Source organism: Pseudorasbora parva, chromosome 14 (assembly GCF_024679245.1).
Source record: "Pseudorasbora parva isolate DD20220531a chromosome 14, ASM2467924v1, whole genome shotgun sequence".
Lineage (NCBI taxonomy): Eukaryota > Metazoa > Chordata > Actinopteri > Cypriniformes > Gobionidae > Pseudorasbora > Pseudorasbora parva.
In genome coordinates this window covers 33700436-33725169 of record NC_090185.1, presented here as the reverse complement: position 1 = coordinate 33725169, position 24734 = coordinate 33700436, and the positions used below count along the sequence as shown (strand labels likewise).

At 41.5% G+C, this 24734-nt stretch overlaps 1 protein-coding gene across 1 annotated transcript in view; it reads right to left on the bottom strand.

Annotated features, from left to right (window-relative positions):
* Positions 1-24734, bottom strand: part of nicn1 (nicolin 1) — a 50639-nt gene that overhangs the window by 1924 nt on the left and 23981 nt on the right. Inside the window, exons 4-5 of the mRNA XM_067414909.1 lie at positions 13322-13435; positions 11512-11580 (exon numbers count right to left, since the gene is read on the bottom strand). Of these exons, the coding sequence (XP_067271010.1) occupies positions 11512-11580; positions 13322-13435 (183 nt within the window). The remainder of the gene's footprint in view (positions 1-11511; positions 11581-13321; positions 13436-24734) is intronic.

Sequence of the window (24734 nt, the reverse complement as noted above, 5' to 3'; positions counted from 1 at the left end):
ACGTACGGGTGAAAAAAATGACCCGAGAAGATTTTGGGACAGTAGAAGAAGCAAGAGACGTGTAAACCTTGGAGAAGCCTTTGAAAGATGGCGAAATCTTCGTGACAAGCTCGGACTGCAGAGAGATGCTGATCTCGCTTGTGTTTTAATAAACAGGTCATTTAAGTAACCATTCAGCTAACATAATAATCATATAATCATAACATGCTGTATGTTTGCATATTGCATAGCGATCTTGACCACATTGAGACGAGTTTAGCTGAATACGTATACATTTTGTATTGCATCGGCTTTTCAAACAGGCGGATTCTGTGTTTTTGGAGACTGAAACTGAGACTTTTTAAAACTGATTCAAAAGTATATTTATATCCGTATATTTGGTGACACGATGATGTCATGTGTAAAACGCAGATGGACTAGCTATTATTGGTTTTATAGCTGGAGAAAGTAACGTTAGCAGGTAATATGCCACTATCTTGGTCAATTAATATAAGGTGACCGTCACTTTTATCATATGTTAATACTAGCTACATATAATATCGATTTAATAATGATCTACTTATTCATATATCTCTGAGTTCCAAAATAAATGTTTATTAGAATGATTGATGAACGTGGGGAGCGACACAGCGCGTGTTCCAATGAACAACGTATTGCTGGTGCTGGTTCACTCATTTACTATGTTTTATGTTGGTAATGATAAACTAAATTGAAATGTATTTCCTTATTGAACAGTTGATATACAGAATGTTCGACAATCGCGGATGCCATGACAATATATCTATAATTTGAGTAACTCAAATTATGATGCGCGGTTAATATGTCAACATAGCCTACCAATTTATAGGTATGTTGACATAGCAACCGCCCGCACAACATTCTGTCTCACACAGTAACGGTAGCTTGCTGCTATTTCATTAGATTGACATTACATAAAGTGAAAAGCCGTAACTAAACTTAACAATAATAGAGATGTAATATAACAATTACCTTGTCAGTGAACATGTTTTCTGCTGGAGATGCCAGATTCGCTGGTTGACAGTGACAATGACAACAACTCCCATGAGCCCACGCACTTTCCCGACGTCATCAAAGTACGTCTGTTGTTATTATTTTGAATGAGTGACCCCTAGTGGCCAAAAGTTGCATACTGCACGTTTAAGAGTAAAAAAATTCTTGGCTCAAAGCTGCGCTTAAAAGTTAGTTATCAAGCGTCCCAATCATACTTTAAGTAAAGTGTAGGACTAAATCTTAAGTGCTAGTCTTAGAGTGGATTTACGACACTTTGCTGTGCCACAAACGGGATTTTGGATGATGTCATAGGCATGAACCAATCACTGAATAGATGTCCTTATTTAAGTATATCCTCAGATAAATTCACATTGAATGGTGAAATTCCTTAGAGGAGTTTACATCCATTAAATATTTGACAACAAAGAGTTTTCAAGAGAATACCTTACACATTTTAAATGAAAGATAAACATGTTTTCATCCATTTAATACATTTTTTTAAACTGGTGTGCTGTTAAATGACCTGCCTATATATAGCCTAGATTTTTTATATATAATCAGCCACCATGGATTCCAAAAGAAAACCGACATGGCAGGAGAAAGAAGCGATCGCTACTGCTTGCTGAATTACTCAGTGTTTTTTTTTTTTTCTTTTAAACCCAACATTAACCAGCGCTGAAAAAAATGATGTCTGCTCTGTCCAAACGATACTGTTTGATTAACTTCTTGTCGTCAAACATTTCGAACACATTCTCCCTCTATTGAAAGATTTGCGCACGTCTCTGTCTCCTCAGCGCCATCACAAGCCCCTACTGGCAACTCCTAACCACTTGAGAGACCTCTCGAGCTGTCTTAAATAACTGGAAGAGTAAGAGTGATTCTTAGCTTTAAGAAATTTGATAAGTTGCTTTTATACTTAAAGGTGAACTATGTAGTATTTTTGCAGTAAAATATCCAAAAACCACTAGGCTGGTGTTATATATTTTGTTCAGTTGAGTACCTACAATATCCCAGATGTTTCCAACTATTTGTACATTGTGAGAAAATTGCTATTTTAACTAAGGACCGGGACGTTGCAGCATTGCATTTGAGAGAGTCGCCTGTCAATTGCGTCATATCTGCGTTACCCTCGGTTTCGGCTTTTATTTGGCAGGAGCGCTTTACTCTTAGCAGTGTGAACAAGTGAACGCACAGAGTAAAGTCATAACATCGTTTTGAACACACTTAAATGTATCTAATATGATAAACAGAGCTACATTACCTCAAAATCATAACCGGAAGAGCGGATCTGTGCAGGCGCCCGGCAAATGAGTCCCGTCCCGTCATTATAAAAGTCCCGGTGTTCGCAAGGCGGGTATTTGTTTAAGAATCGCTCCAGCAGCTTTGCTCAGGTCCATAACACTCGGTCCTGCTCTGCTTTACACTACAGTAACGTTAATAACCGCATGCATGAACGTGATTTCTGCCCGAGTCCTATTTTTCACCGGCTGTGATGAGAAGACCACATCTCCCAAGATGCTGCGCTCACACTTTGCGTCATCAAACTACGCATTTGTTTTGCATAGGCGCCCTCCAGTGGACGGAAAGCTCCATAGTGCACCTTTAAGTTTGAAAGTAGGAGTAAATTTCATGAATTCTCAGCACTAAAGACTAAAATAGCACTTTGAGAAGCTTGATAAATACGGGCCCTGGTCTGAAGTCAATAGAGCAGAATTGTTTGTGTTATTTAAAGCGTGTGTTAGAATATGTGCCTATTAGTTATGAAACTAATGGAAAGTATGGAAATTTCACATCACGGTTATAGTGACTCAAATTTTCACGGTTATCAATATTATCAGGGTTTTGTTCAAATGAGATAAAGTGTTCAAAAAGAACAGATGCACACACTGAAAACATTTCAACAATTCTGAAAATCAACAAACAACAAATAAATCAAGCAACTCTATGCACTTTTTAAAGGGGTACTTCAGCGCTGGGAAGATGAATCTGTATTTAAACTGGGTCATTAATGTAGTAGAAATGTGAAATATTTTTTTTATTTAAGCACACTTAATATTTGAGAATTAAATGTGCTTACCCCATTGAACATGAGGGGTTAGTAAGAATTAGCCTTAATAATCCACAGTATTTTCATGTATTTATTTTGAGTATTCATTGATAATGTGTAGTAAATTACCACAAAAAAATGAGTTTAGACTGGAATAAGGTGAAAGCAGAACAACGCAAGTTAAATTGTGTATGGAAGAGAATTAGACTATTTGTTATTAAATTTGTAATGCTGCTTTTTAATAATTGTTGTCAAAATAATGAATCAGTAAACCATGCAAACTGTGTAAAAATGAGGAACTAAAGAAACACATCAAGACATCATACATAATGAGATACCAAAATTAGATGAGCAACAAAAAGCAAAAAAAAATGTTTGCATTTATTTTACATTTATTGTCAGTATTGGGCTCACAGATCACGCGGGTAGGTACTTTTACTGTTGGGGTGTGTGTGCGCGTGCATGCGTGTGTGTGGATGACCATGACTGGTCAGCCACCACCGAAGACCATTTCTGACCCAGGAAAAACCTTGAAATATCAAAAATCCAAAAGGTGTGTATTATGCCCGACACTAGATGAACACTTTCCAGTCAGTTTTATACAAACGCGCATAGATAGCAAAATTGTTCCGTTGCCTTTTATGGCCCAAACTGTTCATAGTTTTGGCAATCACACCGCCAGGAATGCAAGGCCAAAACAGGCCCAAACAGTTTTGCCATAAGCACACCAGAAAGTTGCCGGAAAAATGCCAATTGCCTTACCAGACGAGAGCCAGAAGACCCTAAATTGGCCCGTATTCATGCCATAATAGAGCCATAATAATAATAATGCCCCTCCCTCCACCGCCTCCATCTGCGCCCACACTGATTCCGGAACTCTTCAAGGTTGCCATCCATTTGCCAACATCGTACACAAACCTGAAACGCAAGTGTCAAAGCGCGAAGTGCAAGTAACTTTGTGGGCGGGTCTCGGCGCTGTTGCTATTTTCCCGGCAGGATAAATGGCTCTTGCGCCCGGCGCAAATCTAAAATGGGTTGGTCTGAAGTAGCTTCATTATTCATAGATGTGGTTTGGGCGTAACGTGAATAAACCAATCAGAGCGGCATCCAACATTCCCTTTAAAAGCAGGTGCGCAAGCTCCATTATGGATTGCTATTATTATGGCGTAAGACATACTCCATCTCACTGTGCAAAAGAAAAAATATGAGCAAGGCTCAACTTAACTGGTAAGTTGAAGACTAAGGTTTTTAATGTACTTACATTATGGTAAAGGAGATTTCACAGTCTTTTTTTTTTCCAGTCTTTCAGTTTTTCAGTCGATTTTTTTTTTCCTGGTTCTTGACAGACAAACCAATTTGTCAGATGTCCTTATATACATATATGTCTTGCCACTATTGGGCAAACAGGTCTGTGCCCGGTTGCATAAAACACCTTAAGTTTTTCCCTTAAGTATGATACTTAAGGCGTGATTTCCCCTTATCTAAGGGAATGATTTAAGGGTGTTGCATATAATCCCTTAAACGGTTCTCTTAGGTAAGGGACGCCGCTAAGTGTTTCACGACTGTGACCCAGGTTTTACCGTTATAAAATTCTATTGTTGCCATAGACACGCTACGCGGGCGGGTTAGAGAGTGCAGCTGAGATTCAACAAGAGGAATATTACACGGAGTGAGAGAACATTATTGTCTTAAATCAAATAAAAATGATCACTGCTGAGGATAAACGATTTGAAGATCACGACAAAATAAAATATGCTTGGTAACGTTATTTGTTTCACACGTTAGACCTTCTCAGCAAAAATCAGCTTCAACACCGGCAGAGCGCCAGCAGCACGCCAAACCATGCAGCAAAGTGAGGTTTTATTGCTTCTTTGTTAACAATTATTTTAGTCTATTGTTAATTTTACTTAGAACAGCCTCGATGTAATTTTTAGATTTTTTTCATTATTCCTTCAAAACACTTGTGAATTGCAGAAAGACGCAAATATCCTCTCCAGCCGCGACAAGAGAAAAAGTGCTAGAACTGCAAAGAGACGTCCTACAGAAGACAAAACTGCAATTAGAGATCGAAAAACTTAAAAAGGAGAAGGAAAATCAAGACCTTTACAACTTCATTCTTAATAACAAACTAATGCAGCTACAAAAAAGGTGAAGGAAAAATAAAATGCACATCAATTGACGAATATTTTTTTTATGACAGATCTGACAGGTTTTGTATTTATTTATGATTTATTTATTTATATTTCATTTATTTATATTTATGACTATTGTCCATAGGCTACTAGCTAAACTAATTAAAGAATGCATTTACGATGGCATCTCTGACAACAAATCCAGCCCGTTGAAAATCTTGTTGATTTTCTTCATGAGCCTCTTCTGCTTCTGCTTCTTGAGCCTCTTCTTCGACATCATCTCCCTCTTTCTTAAACAACGCTGGCGACAATAATTCTGCAGACGCGCAGCTCGTTGTGGAGACTGTGAAATCTGCGTTTGAGCTGTCCGATCGTCCGATCGTCCTCTCAATTATAGACCGTGTGTGTGTCAATGCATTGTTGTATCTTTCATAGGATCAAACGATGACCATAATTATCAACAAGTCAAAATACATTTTAATACATTGATAAAATATTTCATTTCTAATTCTGCACACATGGTCACACTAGCTGCACATTAACAGAATGGTAATTTTTTCTGTTAACATACTGATCTTCATGCGTGCGGGGTGCCTGAATTCTGACATGTGTGCCATCGATTACACCACTTATTCGAGGAAACCCCGCTTTCCGAAAAAAAGAGGTTTGAATGGCATCCAGTTCAACACGCGATGGAAATGTCACAGTTTGGCTTAAATGACGGCAGAGAGCCCCTGCAACCCGGTGAATAACTCTACTAACTGACGATTTATGAACATGGAAAACATCTCCCACTACAGACTGAAAACTCCCAGTTGCAAAGAACCGAAGTGCTATAAGCAACTGTAACACAGAGGGTAGTGAGTGATTACGCTGGGTAACATGATCAAGATCGCTTTCCAGTTTGTTAGCGATCTCATATATCCCGCGGCGATCAAATCTATATTCGCGAAGCAGTTTTTCATCGCTAAGATGGTCCAGAGGATTCTGCCTATCGCGAAAAATTCACTTTGGCACATTTACATCTTCAACAGGATCAATAAACTCAGCTATTTTTTTCTCATTAATGTTCGTCAACTCTTAAGGTAAACTTTTCCTAACCTTAAACTATACTTAGGAAAATGACAGTTAAGGGGCTTTATGCAACGCTTAACGGTTTTTAAGGGATTACTTAAGTGAAAAATAGACATTTGAGGATAATTCTAAGGGTTTATGACGTTTCAGTTTAATAAACCCTTTATGCAACACCCTTAAGTTTAAGGGAAACCTAAGGGCGATCTTAAGGGAAATTTTCACTTAAGGTGTTTTATGCAACCGGGCACTGATCCTTAATTACTACAATTAGCCTGAATAATTTGTAAGCTAGATTTATGCCTATTTTTTCACATCTTAGTGGCACACCACAATGATTTCCGTCATCTCATGTGTTAATATTTTTTTAGTGTAACAATTTATGATTTGCAAAAATAACTGTTGCATCTGTGTAGATTACATGAGCAAAGTGTATGCGCGTTGTGCACGCTATACATTATGGTCAAGCATGCGCCCTTAAAATAGCATAATGAACAACGCGCAACGCGCCACTGACTTTAGACTAGGTTTTTTCTGGTCAGTGGCACAATTGTTTAATGGACCAGGGATTGTTTGCGCCGGAACACGCCTCCTTTTTTGCGCTGAACCGCCCAGGGAGCGCAAGTTCATTTACTAGTTTAGCGACGTGCTTCTGTGGAGGGAAAAGCGCGATTTGCGCGGGTGCAAAATAGGAATGACACATGCGTCGGTGTACAAAGTCAATTGCGCTGGGTGCAAGATAGGGCCCTATGAATGAATCTCCTGCGTAAATCGCACGTTCATCTCTGCTTTGAGTGCAGATTACAGTGAGTGAGAGAACTCTGAACAAAACTCCGGATAATCTGAATGCATCTGATTATTAGACATTGCATTCATAAACTCAATAAAAAACACGTGTGATAGGTTATAATGCGCAATGCGATTATAACAGATGGCTTTTGAGAAGCTTATAATAAGTAGGTGACTATAGCATCAGCGACGTGACTGACTGTGTTACAGGCCACAGCTGAAATACACCAAACAAACGGCGGGTGTTTATGTCAAGCCCTGATTATTATTCCTTAAATGTCACCCTAGTCAGTGCTTTAAGTGGGGCGGTACGCGCCGGTACTCGGTACCGCCACTTCCAAATATAGCTCTTGAGCATACCGCCACCTCGACGTGTGCCCAGAACGTGACTGGTACGCTCATTTGCACATCTTCCAGAGCGCCCTTCACAATGCACGTTTGACGTTTCCTAATTCGTCCCAACCAGAATAACCTTTCGCGGAAGGCTTTAAGACCTGGCAGAATCCTCTGCTGGTGTTCTCTATGCGCGTGCTAACGGCAAATCCCTTTAACTGTTCGCATTTAGATTTTCGGCAAATCAGTTTGGGCGGATGCAAACAACGTGATTATTGTTCCTGATCCAACATTCAGCCATGCAAAAAAAAGCATGCACTCTCCCTGATGGAAGACGTGATAAAAAAGGGAAGTCGCCTTTCACTCTAATTGTAAGTTAATGCAGTATTTTAAATATTTTATATTTAAGTAGGCTAACTTGTCGTAGCCTATTCATACACTCATAAGGCTATTCAAACACAAAATAACTTTAGTATTAAACTAAAGAGTTACACGCACAGTATGGAAAAAAATATTGATGGCACTCAGACAGCAATGTTCAATTGTGTATCTAAAAGAAATGTATCTAAAAAAAAATAGATACATTTCTAGTTTATTTGTTGTTCAGAAAATGAGACCATTGAAAATGGTTACCAATTAACTCATGGGGCCACATTGAGATCCCTACAGGGAGTGCAGAATTATTAGGCAAATGAGTATTTTGACCACATCATCCTCGTTATGCATGTTGTCTTACTCCAAGCTGTATAGGCTGGAAAGCCTACTACCAATTAAGCATATTAGGTGATGTGCATCTCTGTAATGAGAAGGGGTGTGGTCTAATGACATCAACACCCTATATCAGGTGTGCATAATTATTAGGCAACTTCCTTTCCTTTGGCAAAATGGGTCAAAAGAAGGACTTGACAGGCTCAGAAAAGTCAAAAATAGTTAGATATATTGCAGAGGGATGCAGCAGTCTTAAAATAGCCAAGCTTCTGAAGCGTGATCATCGAACAATCAAGCGTTTCATTCAAAATAGTCAACAGGGTCGCAAGAAGCGTGTGGAAAAACCAAGGCGCAAAATAACTGCCAGTGAACTGAGAAAAGTCAAGCGTGCAGCTGCCAAGATGCCACTTGCCACCAGTTTGGCCATATTTCAGAGCTGCAACATCACTGGAGTGCCCAAAAGCACAAGGTGTGCAATACTCAGAGACATGGCCAAGGTAAGAGAGGCAGAAAGTCGACCACCACTGAACAAGACACACAAGCTGAAACGTCAAGACTGGGCCAAGAAATATCTCAAGACTGATTTTTCTAAGGTTTTATGGACTGATGAAATGAGAGTGAGTCTTGATGGGCCAGATGGATGGGCCCGTGGCTGGATTGGTAAAGGGCAGAGAGCTCCAGTCCGACTCAGACGCCAGCAAGGTGGAGGTGGAGTACTGGTTTGGGCTGGTATCATCAAAGATGAGCTTGTGGGGCCTTTTCGGGTTGAGGATTGAGTCAAGCTCAACTCCCAGTCCTACTGCCAGTTTCTGGAAGACACCTTCTTCAAGCAGTGGTACAGGAAGAAGTCTGCATCCTTCAAGAAAAACATGATTTTCATGCAGGACAATGCTCCATCACACGCGTCCAAGTACTCCACAGCGTGGCTGGCAAGAAAGGGTATAAAAGAAGAAAATCTAATGATATGGCCTCTTTGTTCACCTGATCTGAACCCCATTGAGAACCTGTGGTCCATCATCAAATGTGCGATTTACAAGGAGGGAAAACAGTACACCTCTCTGAACAGTGTCTGGGAGGCTGTGGTTGCTGCTGCACGCAATGTTGATGGCGAACAGATCAAAACACTGACAGAATCCATGGATGGCAGGCTTTTGAGTGTCCTTGCAAAGAAAGGTGGCTATATTGGTCACTGATTTGTTTTTGTTTGGTTTTTGAATGTCAGAAATGTATATTTGTGAATGTTGAGATGTTATATTGGTTTCACTGGTAAAAATAAATAATTGAAATGGGTATAAATTTGTTTTTTGTTAAGTTGCCTAATAATTATGCACAGTAATAGTCACCTGCACACACAGATATCCCCCTAAAATAGCTAAAACTAAAAACTAAAACTTCCAAAAATATTCAGCTTTGATATTAATGAGTTTTTTGTGTTCATTGAGAACATGGTTGTTGTTCAATAATAAAATTAATCCTCAAAAATACAACTTGCCTAATAATTCTGCACTCCCTGTATATCCCTGGAAATTAATGGGCCTTAAAATTAAGGAACCAAAAGCAAAAAGTGTTTTAAGAATTGGAATCTAAAAGGATATTAAGGTATCTTCAAAATGAATTACAGGCGTGCAAACTTAAAAAAAAAAAGTACTTTTCCCCTTTTTTTGAAATGTCACCATTGGCTTATAATGCAACAAAGATTTCTAAAGTCAACAGATTTCACTAATAGACCTACCAATCTCTGTGTGAAAATAAAATAATGATGCCATCCTTCTAAAGTCATTTTTACACTCCTGTGAAAATTGTGATTCTGACCCCCACAACAAAAATTGAATTACCCAGTAAATATACATCCATCACATTAAATATTTTGTCTTTTTTTCTTAATTTATGTCTTTCTTCAGAAACAAAATGAACAAAATCTGGGAAATTTCCAGAAATTTGGCAGATTTTGACACAGAATGACTCAAATGTGTTTGTCTGAGAGCGTTTATACACACACTTAACTGCAGACACTGAAATAACTACACTGTGTGGTACAGTACACATATTTTGAGTGTCCCTTATTATGTCCCTTATTTTCATAAAGAACCACGATTGTCCCTTGTTTTCTTTTCCAGAAGTTGGCAGCCCTACGTATAAAACCCCTTCAATATAGTTGTTGTTACCTCAGGGGAGGAGAGGAGTCAGCAAAAAAATAAATAAAAATAAAAATAGAGTACCGACACTTCTTTTGGGCCACTTAAAGCACTGACCCTAGTCATGTCTGAACATGTTTGTTCGTCTTTGGATCAAGTTTCACGTTATTATTTCCCAGACGTAGGTTTGGAATTGAGGTCAAAGTCCACTTTCCTTGCGTTCGCAAACCTCCGCAGATTTGAAGTGTTTCCCCTATTACAGCGACTTTCTTCTGGCATGTTCTGCTGCAGACAGGGTGACCAGAGCATCTACGATTCATTTTCCCTCAGGACTTTTGTAAAAGCCAATACACCTCAGATGTTGTACTTTTAGAAGGCTGGAAAATCTCCCAGTGCTGTCACTACCTTCTGTCATTAATTCTCATTCAGAAAACAATCCTGGACAGGATTTACCGCGAGTTTTCAAAATCTTCATAATCACTGACGGTTTTAATGATAATACAATTTTAAACGATATTACTAACGGTCAGTACATTTTATCGTGGTTTATCGTGAAACCGGTAATCGTTTCATCCCTATTGCCTATAGGCGAGTCCACAGCGCATGTACACTCTGCTTATTACACACACAGGGATGCGCAGCAGCACACAAACATTTTAAATATTAAAAATAAAAGGAGTCCTCTCTGGAAATCCCTTTAAAGGGAATGGGAGATGAGACTCTGATTGGTTTATTGCATTGGTTAATTCCTAACATTAAATGAAAACTCTTTTACGCAGTTATTTAAATTCCAAGCTCATATTCGCCTCAGTTACCACTGAACAGGTCTTTTTCCCCAATGAAATGCTATAAGTAAACAACAAGCTATGAATTATGATTATTTTCTCTGCTTTTCAGGTGGTGAAACTGTTTAAATAAACATTACAATGAGCCTTCATCAATAAAGAGACACTTCAAACAAGCATCTAACATTTCTAATGCAAATGACATATAAATGAGAACTGGGACAGGACCACAATGCTCAGCGATTGAAAAACGACAACCTGAGAGTTTCATACATTTCTGTAATTATCTTTTCATTCTGTTCTTAAGCAATATTTTTAATTAACACCTCAGAGCTGCATAAATACATAAACTAAAGAGACGCTTGTGTGCTGCTAAATAGTGGCATTACCGGTCTTTAAAGGCAGCATTGTATATGCTGTTAAACAACAAGACTTTCAATATTCATTAGATGAAAACTGTTGTGCACTATACAGCGAATGATAAGACACAAAATACTCACCTTCAAATCAAGAGGTTCCTCTACAGGTGTGAGAGTGGATAACCAGGCAGGAACATCTCGTTCTGAGTCCTGCACAGACAAAAAACAACACATCTACTGAAAAAAATACAGCTGCTTGAAACAAGAAAAAAATAAAATAAAAACATATATATATATATATATATATATATATATATATATATATATGTGTGTGTGTTTGTATGTATATGTGTATATGTGTCTGCGTGTGTGTGTGTATACAGATAAGGCATAACATCATGACCTAATATTGCGTTGGTCCCCCTTTTGCTGCCAAAACAGCCCTGACCCATCAAGGCATGGACTCCACTAGAACCCTGAAGGTGTGCTGTGGTATCTGGCACAAAGATGTTAGCAGCAGATTCTTTAAGTCCTTTAAGCTTGATTGGATTTAGATCTAGGGAATTTGGAGGCCAAGTCGACACCTCAAACTCATTGTTGTGCTCCTCAAACCATTCCTGAACCATTTTTGCTTTGTGGCAGAGCACATTATCCTGCTGAAAGAGAGCCACAATCACCAGGAAATACCGTTTCCATGAAAGGTCCCGTTCTTCGCGATTCCATCTTTCAAACTTTAGCTAGTGTGTAATGTTGCTGTTAGAGCATAAATAATACCTGTAAAATGATAAAGTTCAAAGTTCAATGCCAAGCGAGATATTTTATTTAACAGAAGTTCCCTTTCAAAGCATACAGCCAACGGCCAGTTTGGACTACACCCCTGGACTTCCTGGCGGGAATGATGTCACTAGAACCGTTTGTTGACTAACCCTCCGCCCACAAGAACACACAAAAAAGGGGGCGTGGTCTTGTTGCTCTCCCATGAGGAGAAGAGCGTTCATTCAGCGTTTGCATCTCCCCGTTATGGTAAGAGGCGGGACCTTTCCGGGCAAAGTGTGCTAAGCTGCTGTCCAATCACATCACGGGAAGCGCTGGCCCAATCAGAACTCGTTACGTATTTCTGAAGGAGGGACTTCATAGAACAAGGAAATCATCAGGCCGTTTTTAGGACAGAGGAAACAGCGGTATACTTGTATACTTATATACAGATAAGTCAATTGTGTGAAAAATACTGTTTTTTTTACTTGTGAAACATGAACTCATGTTATATTGCACACTGTAAACATAATCAAAGCTTCAAAACACGCGAAGAACGGGATCTTTAAAGGGTGTACATGGTCTGCAACAATGCTTAGGTAGGTGGTACGTGTCAAAGTAACATCCACATGGATGGCAGGACCCAAGGTTTCCCAGCAGAACATTGCCCAAAGCATCACACTGCCTCTGCCGGCTTGCCTTCTTCCCATAGTGCATCCCCAGTGTTCCCCAGATAAGCGACGCACACGTACCTGATCTGAGCTACAGTAGCTCGTCTGTTTAATCAGACCACACGGGCCAGCCTTCGCTCCCTAAGTGCATCAATGAGCCTTGGCCGCCCATGACCCTGTCACCACTGCTCCTATCTTGGAGCACTTTTGATAGATACTGAGCACTGCAGACCGGGAACACCCCACAAGAGCTGCAGTTTTTGGAGAATCTCTGACCCAGCCATCTAGCCATCACAATTTGGCCCTTGTCAAACTCACTCATCCTTCCACTTGCCCATTTTTCCTGCTGCTAATCACATCAACTTCAAGGACAAAATGTTCACTTGCTGCCTAATATATCCCACCCAATAACAGGTGCCGTGATGAAGAGATAATCAGTGTTATTCACTTTACCTGTCATAATGTTATCCCTGATCGTATACATTTTGTGACATGCATGTAAATGACTATGTATTCTGCATAGGTACCTCTTTTGCACATGGGTAAATTTTAATTTCCTCAATGCTGAAACTGATCCATTCTGAGGAGGGCTGTCGCAAGATGAGTCTAACTGTTGTCACGTTATCAGGCTCCGTCAGCATCTGAAAAGCCAAATATAGAGAAGAAAAGATCTCAGCAAGAAGTGACACAAAGTTGGGAGAATTTTGGGCCTTTCATGCAGCTATCAAAGAAACAAAGGAGGTTAAATTAAGAATGAACGTCTCCAAGCTTTAATTAACTAGACAGAATGAAAACCTGATAAAAGAGACAAGTTTCATGTAGTAATCTGCAAAACTGCTCAAAACACTTGACATTTGTGATCGTGTTGATGACTGTAAAGTGTGAAAGTGTCCTTCAACTTCAGGTGACAGAGATACTAGACTAGAGGGACTGTTTCTATACATGTATTGCTTGGAGTAGGTTCATGTCAGAGATTTGCCCTGGAAATATCTTCTAGAATCAAACTTCTCAATTTCTAATGATTATGTGTATTAAGACCCCAATATACTTCAAGTCAAATCTAAGAATAAACTGGGTTTTCAAACAAAATAAGGCCAAATCAAAGTTAGTTTGTTGTTTGTTTCGGGAAAGAGCTTGCCAAAGGGAACTCTGGAAAACACCTTCAAACTACCATTGGTCGTTGGCGATAGGTGGGTGTGCCTTATTTGACGTGGAACTGTTCTCTGGTTCATTTCTTCTGTTCAGTCCGTCAATGTCAGACATCCATGAGTAAAAACATGAACACTCCGGAGAGTCACTTTATAGTAGACGCTGACTACGCGCCCTATCATACACCCGGTGCAATGTGTCGCCAGGCACGACAAACGTTTTGCGCTAGTTTCAGTCCAAAGCAGTTATCATTTTCGCCATTGACCAACAAAAACCTGGTCTAAAGTCAATAGCTCATGTATTTTTTTGTTATTTAAAGGGTTTGTTAGTAATATGCACCTATAGGCAAGTGCATAACCCACATACACTCTGTTTATTACACACATTAAATTGCAGCAAAACACAAACACACTGTAAAAAAATATTTAGAAAAAAAGTTACCTGGTTGCCTTAAAATTTTGAGTTCATTGAAATTAAAATTTTGAGTTAATACAATGACATTTTTTTGAGATTCGACAACCTTTATTAAAAGACTATTAAAAGATTTTGTAAGCATATTGGGTAATAATGTGTGTGTTATTTTTGATGACGAAGTGAAACATGCCAAATTGTGCTATTTTCATGATTTATCACATATTTATCAATTTTTTTATGTGGTTCAGATACAAAAATATTTTGAGTTTCTATTTATTAAACTTATTTCCATTGTATCAACTCAAATTTTTAATTTCAATAAACTCAAAATTTTAAGGCAACCAGGTTACTTACTTTTTTAAGTTAAACCAACAAAAACCACCACAATTTTTTTACAGTGCATTTATAAATATAAAAAACTAAAAGGATTCCTCTCTAGAGAAGCCATCCAGTCTTTCCACTCGTAAATTCCTCCATGTAAATAGCGAATCTGCAATGGTGCAACTGCAAACTGGCTTTTAAAGGGAATGGGAGATGATACTCTGATTGGTTTATTCCACGTTACGCCCAAAACACACCCATGACTCATTAAAAGACTAGGTACAACCCTGTTAGACCATGCGCCTGGCGCGCAAATAGTGTTTTTTTTTTTTTTTTCGTAAACTAGCAAATGTGCATTCAGACATGATGTAAGTGCTCCTGCACCATGTGCTCAGATCACTAAAATAGGGCACATTGTTTTTCATGTTTAATAATTTAAAGCTGATGCTTTTAAACAATCTATTGTGTAAAGTGGTGTATAAATAGACGTGACGACTCTACTAAAGTGCTGAATAGTAGAGCTAGTGCAAATCGTTATATTCGCTATATCCGCATCGCTATATTCTTAACTGCCGTCATTTTTGTTGCTCAGGGATGCAAACACATGTATGTTCAAAAAATAGAAAGTTAACTTTGTTCTCTGATATCTACATAGAGGGTATGTGGCTTATTTAAGGGAAAAAAATGTCCAGATACAGTTTTACAGGTCCATTTACAACCCTATGAATTGTCCCTAGGATGTAATGCTCTGTTTTTGCCTTATTTGGAAAAGTCATGAATATTAATGTTAAGCTCTGCTCTGATTGGCTTATTTCAGCAGCTCACTGCAGTTCAGTGAAGCGGCTCATGAGTCCTGAGCGTCCTGACAGAACACAGACCGACTAAATGAAACTTTAAGCAAAACATCTCAAATGGAGATTGATAAATTGCAGCTTACTTGTTTATTGGTGTTTTCAGAGAAAGAGCTCGTGTTCGTGCAGTTGCCAGATTTCAGTAATTAAATCCCCCAAACAGAGCTTTTCTGTGAAAAGAAACCCGTACACACTCCAGTTTTACCTAAACATGTCCAATCTGGCAAACATATGCACGCAAGATCTTTTTCACGCGCGGACGATCTGAAAACACCAATAAACAAGTAAGCTGCATTTTATCTATCTCCATTTGCGATGTTCTGCTTAAAGTGTCATTCAGTCTACATTTTAGACTTGTCTTTTTTCGTCACCAATATTGCATGTTTATATAACGTTAGTCACAATGTAGGCTAATGTTACACAGTGACTGTGATGTAGCCTAATCTGAAATACAAATAGGCAAAAACATCATAGGAAACACCATACTACAGTTCTCAAAAATATAAATATATAACTTATATTTTTACAAGATGAATAGCCTTGTCAAATGACTATCGTCTTAACTTATATGGTGGAAAAGGAACGTTTGCTAGAAGGATCGAGTGAACGATCTAAGCAAAGTATCTACGGTTATATTTTGTAATACAAAGTAATATCACCCTTAGCCATTAGACACAATATTTATTTTTTTACGGTACTTGGAGTTTCCTATTGTTACTGTACTACCATCTTGCGTTATCTAGACAATGCTGTCTCTCTAAGAAACTTTCAATTTAATCAGACATTTTTTAAACAGTCAATAAGTGGATTAATCGCTCCTTACTGCTTGCAGGAATACAGTTGCCACTTTCTTCAGTTTAAGACGCTGAGCGAAGCTTGCTTGAAATGGGCTGAACAAACGAACGATCTTGAATTAAATTGTTGTGGTATCCAATTATAAACATCAACCATGACTGTTGACATTTTTTATCTGTGGGAAGGGTAGAATTCAAGTCCTAAGGTTTCCTGCACAGCCTGAAACATGACGTGTGTCCATGCGAGCAGCTTGTTTTGATTATTCACTCCATTTCCGCCTGACAATGCACATGTTTAGGGCGTTTTTATAAATGATCCCCAACGCTTGCGTCATGGTTTGGTTTATGTTGAGAAACACTTTTTTTTTGGATTCACAAGATTTCCATAAGAAGAAGGAGGCAATGATGTTTGAGTGTTACAGTATGTGATGTCCATGTACTGAACTCTTATTATTTCGCCATGGCAAGGTTAATTCAATTTTTCATTCTAGGGCACTTTTAAATTCCAGTTCCCTTTCGAGAGAGGTTCCTCGTATTACGTATGGGAAAAACTCCTTTTCTCGAGAATGTGAAGCAAAACTTTTAATAAAGGTATCTATGTAAAGCGCAGTGAGCTGCACGGCCATAGCCCAGCGCGAGGAGCGCTCTGATTGGCCGGACCGCGGCAACAGCAGGAACCTATGGTGAGGCGGCTGAGAGGAACGAACCAATGGGGGGCGTTCCAGAAGCCCGCCGAAAAAGGTGCTTATATTTGCATACAGGAGGCTATATAAGACCCTAATTCGCCATAGGTGTCAGATTTTATCTCCTTCAGCGATACCTTCGCTGGTCTCCGGAAGAAGCACCGCCGTTGAAAAGGCACCAGCGGAACCTGCAGCTGAGGACGACGGACTCCCTCTCCGCCTTCTCTGCCGTTCCAGCTACGCCATCCGGCGTTATATATCCTTTAAACTGTGTCTATGTTGAGTGTTATATGTGTTTGTGTGTGTGTTGCCGCTGCAACGCCACTTCTAGAGCTTACAGGCTTGTTCTACTCGAGGACTCTCTCGTTCCGCCGCGTCGTTAAGCGCCGCGGAAAGACGGAGCTCTTCTCACTCTCCCTCTGCTCTCGTCCCGTCGCGCTGAATAGCGCCGCTGCCACAGAGTTGTTCTCACTCTTCTCTCATTCCGTCGCGGTACAGCCGCGGACAGAGAATACTAGAGTGAATAGGCGAACTTGAGCCTAAGCTCTCGTCACTATACCGTCGCGCTGAGGAGGCGCCGCGGACAGACGGAGTTTTTCCTCACTCTTCCTCTTCTCTAGTTCAGTCGCGATATCGCCGCGGACAGAGAATACTAGAGTGAATAAACTAACTCGAGCCGAAGCTCTCGCCATGCTAGAAGCGCCGCGGACAGACGGAGTTTTTCCTCGCTCTTCCTCTTCTCTAGTTCAGTCGCGATATCGCCGCGGACAGAGAATACTAGAGTGAATAAACTAACTCGAGCCGAAGCTCTCGCCGTGCTAGAAGCGCCGCGGACAGAGTTTTTCCTCACGCTTCCAATTCTCGTTCTGTCGCTCTATCGCCGCGGACAGAGAATACTAGAGTGAATAAACAAACTCGAGCCGAAGCTCTCGCCGTGCTAGAAGCGCCGCGGACAGAGTTTTAACTCACGCTTCCAATTCTCGTTCTGTCGCTCTATCGCCGCGTACAGAGAATACTAGAGTGAATAAACAAACTCGAGCCGAAGCTCTCGCCGTGCTATAAGCGCCGCGGACAGAGTTTTTCCTCACGCTTCCAATTCTCGTTCTGTCGCTCTATCGCCGCGGACAGAGAATACTAGAGTGAATAAACAAACTCGAGCCGAAGCTCTCGCCATGCTAGAAGCGCCGCGGACAGAGTTTTTCCTCACGCTTCCAATTCTCTCGTTCTGTCACTCTATCGCCGCGGACAGAGAATACTAGAGTGAATAAACAAACTCGAGCCGAAGCTCTCGCCGTGCTAGAAGCGCCGCGGACAGACTTTTAACTCACGCTTCCAATTCTCTCGTTCTGTCGCTCTATCGCCGCGGACAGAGAATACTAGAGTGAATAAACAAACTCGAGCCGAAGCTCTCGCCGTGCTAGAAGCGCCGAGGACAGAGTTATTCCTCACGCTTCCAATTCTCTCGTTCTGTCGCTCTATCGCCGCGGACAGAGAATACTAGAGTGAATAAACAAACTCGAGCCGAAGCTCTCGCCGTGCTCATTCTACCACCGCCGTGCTGAAGCGCTGCGGACAGAGAATACTAGAGTAAGTTAGACGAGCGAGCTCGGGCTGTTGGGTATGTCAAGAACAATGTCGCTGCAGCGCGCGCTTACTGCCAAGGAAGTTGTAATGGCTGCCTTGTCATGATAGCGCGCGCCCCTTCCACAGCGCGTTGCTGACTAGAGCGCGGCTTACGTCATAGCACGTGCTCACTGTCAGAGCATAAGGGCGTCGGAAAATGGCTGCCAAGCTAAGCCCTTTTTTCACTCTATCACTTCCAGTCCCCTTTATTCAGGCGGCTGGAAAGGTTTTTACACTGTAGACAAAGTGTCCACTACACAGTGTGCACCCCTACATAAGCACTGTTAATTCAGCCTCACAAAATCACAAATAAATCCCGCCGTGGCCGGATTACACCATATAAAGTCAACTAGCCTTATTGCAGTCAACTAGCCTGTGGTCAAACACGCTTGTCTGCATGTGTGCTTTCAGTCTAGACTGGCTCACATACCACCCGCACTTCCTTACATTCTCCCAGTTCCCTTAAGTTAAGTGACTGGAGATGAAATATTGCAGTCAACTAGCCTGTGTTAAACACGCTCGTCTGCACACTAATGCTGTGTGCGTTTACCCCTGTGGATTTGCTCACTGGTTTGCACCGTGGGTATTCTACGTAGGTTGTGCGCCACTGCACATTGTTTACACTACACACAAAAGAGCTTTCTATGTAGGAAATGTGCCCACTTTACAGTCTGCACTCCTGCACCCAAGCTCTTTTCACAAAGTTCACTCTCGCACACACAATATAAATGTGAGGCGTGCGCCCACTGCAAAGCCTGCACCGCCAAAACTAACACTATCCCCACAGTGTTACAAGCAGTGTTACAGCACAAGCAACCCGGCTAACAGGCCCCTATTACTAAGCGGCCAGCCCCCGAATCTAATTCAACCCCTGGCTTTACGAGCCCAGGCCTGGCAGGCCATTCCTGGTATATAATATTGGGTGTTGAACATATAAAACGAGGTTCTCGCTACAGTTTTGCTCGCAGACCCCGCGATTCAAGCCGTGGTCGAGCCCTCTGTAAGAAGCAGTGTCAGTCACGTGCTTCTCGCTGAGGCATTGAGACTGTTAAAGGAGAGAGCGGCGGAAACAGTACACCCGACGCTAGCGAGTCAGGTTTTTACTGTCGCTAATTCCTCATGCCGAAAATGGGTGGCGGTCTCAGGCCCATTTTCCAGGCATCTGAACAAAGCACTTATGACACGCTCGTTTCAAGGTGCTGACGGTGAAACAAATCCTCGCGCACATTCGCCCCGGGGATTGGGTTTTCTCAATAGATCTGAAAAACGCATACTTCACGTTACGATAACCCCCCACCCCCACTACAGGCCATTCTTGAGATTCGCCTTCGAGGGGCAGGCTTATCAGTACAGTCATTGTCATAGACTCAAGACTCAACGAGCGTCTTACGGCATAAGAACCACCACGTCTTGATAATGTACATAAAATCGCTAGGGCAGCCGAGATCAGACTCTCTTCACTGCATGGCTAAGCATCTCCTTTTATGGGCAGAGCACAATCTGAGCTCCCTAAGGGCGACTTACGTGCCAGGTATTCTGATTCAGGGTCCGGACATGTTATCCAGAGGACCCATGTCCCCAGGGGGATGGTCCCTTTACCCGCAAACGAGTCAGCTCGCACAGCACACGCTGCCCAATATTTTTTCTGCAAACGCAGGGATGCCCTGGCCCATGTTGGCCCAGACTCCCTCTATATGTTCCCTCCGATCGCGATCCAGCTGCAAGCCTGTGCTTTTTAATAGCCCCACTTTGGAAGAACCGCACATGGTTCTCCAAACTGTTTCAGCTGTCAGACACAGCCCCATGGCCTATTCTGCCAATGAAAGGGAAGGTCTGGCATCCCAATCCCGAGCTGTGGGCCCTCCACGTATGGCCCATCAACGGTATCCGGGAACCTCTCTGACAAGTTATGAACACTATTTCGGAAGCTAGAGCCCCTGCTATCTGGCAGCTCTGCTTTGAAGTGGTCAGTGGTTTTCTAACCAATGTGCTACGCGAAACATCGACGCACACTCATGCGAACTGGCGGAACTGCTCGCTTTCTCCAAGAGCTAATGGATGCGGGTCGTCCCCCCTCCATACTCGGGGTGTGTGTCTCCGCCATAGCAGCTAGCCACGCTCCGATCGCGGCACATTCACTAGGGAAAAGTGATCTTATTGTGTGTTTTCTTAAAGGGGCCAGGAGATTCAGCCCGCCTTGCCCCTACCTCGGTCCCTATTTGGGACCTCGCCATGGTTTTGGAGGCCGTAAAGGGTTCCCCCTCCTAACCACTTCAGAACACGAGCTTGAAGCACATATCACTCAAAACCGTTTTTCTGCTGGCTGTGGCCTCGGTTAATTGAGTGGGTGGCTTACCTGCACTCTCCGTGAGCCCTTCCTGTCTTGAGTTTGGGTCCAGCAACTTCAAGGTTGTGCTCAAACCGAGGCATGGTTTTATGCTGAAAGTGCTATCAACCCCTTCAGTATGCAGGTCTTTTCACTGCTTAACCCGCGTCTCAGAGAGAATAAGACGCAAACCTATCCTGCCCAGTCAGAGCATTGAGATTGTATCTAGAGCGCTCCGCCCCCTTCAGGCAGTCGGATCAGCTCTTCATTGCTTCGGTGGCCGCACTAAAGTTTGTGCTGTCATGAAACAGTCTCTCACACTGGATAGTGGATGCAGTCCCACTAGCATATAGGTCTAGGACCTAACCTGTCCTACAGGCATTTAAGCCCACTCCTCTAGAGGCATGGCCTCATCTTGGGCTTGGTCGTGTGACATTTCTTTGGAAGATATCTGTGCGGCGGCAGGCTGGGCCTCTCCGTCCACTTTTATCAGATTCTACAAGTTGGAGGTTCCAGCTCTACAAGCAGGGCTTCTCTCCATCTAGGCTCTATCTTGACCCTGGCAAACAGATTGCCTTACGTTTTGACCTGTACACATTAGTCCTTAAGCACTATTCATTCATCATAAGATCCGACTATGTCCGATCAGCTGTTCAAACGAACCGACTCATCCGGTTCTTCATTCCCCTTATAAGCCGCCTCTGTCGGTCTATCGGGGGTTTATTAACATGTGCTTTGGGTATACTGGGTCAGTCAGCACACATGGCGCTTTACATTGTGTTCCCATACGTAATACGAGGAACCTCTCTCGAAAGGGAACGTACTCGGTTACTTTCGTAACCTCGGTTCCCTGAGAGAGAGGAACGAGTATTACGTTCCGTGCCGTGTTTATGCTTCTCAGGTATCGCTTCAGTCGATCTTAAAACCTGACACCTATGGCGAATTAGGGTCTTATATAGCCTCCTGTATGCAAATATAAGCACCTTTTTCGGCGGGCTTCTGGAACGCCCCCCATTGGTTCGTTCCTCTCAGCCGCCTCACCATAGGTTCCTGCAGTTGCCGCGGCCCGGCCAATCAGAGCGCTCCTCGCGCTGGGCTATGGCCGTGCAGCTCACTGCGCTTTACATAGATACCTTTATTAAAAGTTTTGCTTCACATTCTCGAGAAAAGGAGTTTTTCCCATACGTAATACTCGTTCCTCTCTCTCAGGGAACCGAGGTTACGAAAGTAACCGAGTACGTTATTGTGCATGTGATGCTAATGAATAGTCCTTGTGTTGTCACCCGATAGCAAGTACAACATCGTTCAGAAACAACTATAAATTTGAGTCCACAGCCCTTTATTTACAGAGTAAGTGTTATAATGGGAATATATGATCTTGGAGAGTTTAACCTGCTGTCTGTCGTAACCGAACATGACACGCAGTTTGAATGCTGAACGGAGATGATAACTGACAGCTGCAGCGGAGGGAAGACGAGTTTCCGTCAACTTTAATTTAACAATGAAAATAATATTAATATAATATCCTTGTCCTGCACATTCAGCTATTTAGATGACTTTGTACCAGCAAATCATAATATAAGAGTGATTGCTGCAGGATTGTGACGATATATATTTCTGATTATTTAATCATCACGACAGGCCAAATCTGAGCAATTGTATGCTTGAGTTTACTTGCTTGAGTACGAGTTTTGTCGACAGACGGAGGCGGCCGTCCCGCAATTCACTATGCAAATTCCTTCAGAAATTATTCTAATGTGAGTTGATGCTCAAAAAACATTTCTGATTATTATGAGAGTTATAAACAGTTCTGCGGCTTTTTGTGGAAACCATGAAACAATATTTTTCAGGATGTTTTGATGAATAGAAAGTTTAGAGTAACATTTATTATTTATTGTTAACATTTAACGTGTCTTTATTGCCACTTTTGATGTATTTAAACCTCACACATTTGAACAGTTATGTATATACCATAATATTGACACTGTAGCTAAATTATATAAAACAAAAGAGAGGCATTTTTCAGAGTAATAATAATGTGAGCAAACAGCCAATGTAGACAAGAAGCTGACACGACCTTCACCAACCAACAGAATCTCAGAGAAGAAGCTACATGAATATGCCAAAAACAGTGAGGCAGCAAAAATGTGTCTCTTTTTTTTACACTTGGAAGAAGTTATGCAGAGGAGTAACCAAGGCTGCAAAGAATGGCAAGTTATCTTCTTGTTTTCTTAGAGATTTTGAAGGCCGTCTCCAGAGAAACCATCCAAATGCCACACAATACGCCTCTTTACCTCTTTAAAGGAGTCATATAATGCCAAGTTAATATGATTCTTCAGTGTCTAAATGAAAAGTTTGTAATGTACTTTAATTAAAAATTCTCCTTACTATTGTAACAAAACCCTAATTTTATCTGGTAAAAAACAGCTCTGTATTTAGCAGGCCATATCAGTGCGTGCGACTTTAAATGATAATGAGCTTTGCTCACCCTGCCCCTCTGTTTTGTGGGGCGTTTTGACACACATACATGGAGTGTTGCCTTGACCACAGTGGCGGTATATTTTGAAAAAAGTGGCGGGATAAACGGTTGTCTTTCAAACTCCCTCTGCACACGATAGGATAGCGCAACCAACCAGAGCAACGAAGGTGAAACAGAGCTTGTTGATAGATTAAACATTCGCCGTATCCGGTCGGCAAAACTCCTAACACATCTTCCCTTCTTAAGAATGACTTCAGTGCCGTTCTTTGTTCTAAAAGCTTAACTCCAAGTCTTCCAGAGTTGCGGTCAAAGCTGATTCGGAAGACAAAGCCGTTTGCCAGTTTCTGTGTTTACTAGAAGCATGCAAACGCAACCCGGCCGTCGTCATTATGGCCCCGCCTACCGACTCTATACAAGTTGTGATTGGCCCGGCAAGAGTTAGGGGAATACAGCTCAGAAGGGTATTGAGAGTTGCTAGACGACACTCGCGGGCAGATTAGATTTACTGCCGCTAGGGTGCGTCTAGATTTCTAGGCTAGCAACAGGAGTCACTGAGGACACATCAGATCAATTTGAACCCGGAACAAGATGACAGCCTGGCGAGCTGGACGTTTCTGAATGGTTGGTTAACCTAATGTCACTTTGATCTATCTATGTACTGGCAGGGTAACGTTAGTATAGTGAGATACGAATGCTATGTGTTTACTGATGTATACGTTAGTTCATTGACAGATTGATTTTACAGCTAATGGTCATGAAAAACTTTTTTCCGGTAAATGAAGGCTTGTCAGTGATGCGTAACGTTATCTATTTTTAGAACAACTGTCAGGGCTGAAGCACTGACATTAGGTTACCACAGAAATGTTTCAACAGACACCGTTATTAACCATCTAACGTTACAAAAGTAAGCTTAGTGTAGTGTTACCATGTTAACTTTATAACCAGCATCTACCATTATAAACGTGGGATTATGAATTATATTGAGAACGTCATAGATAGAAAGCATGCCGTAATTTAACTTACCCTGTAAACTTTAGCCGCATTCATCGTGAAGCATTTCTACTACACTCTATACTACACTCATCTCTACTACACTCATTCAACTACACTCACTTCTTCTGGAGGTGCAGCAGGAACACGAATAGTTGGTACTGATCCTTTTTTCAGGAGCAGCTTCTTAGCAAAACCTGCTTTATACTGACCCTCGTTTATAAAGCAGTCTGGTGAGAAATGATTCACGCAAACATGAATGCATTGATGTTGATCAGGGGGAATATTCCCTTCGAAAACAAAACTCAGC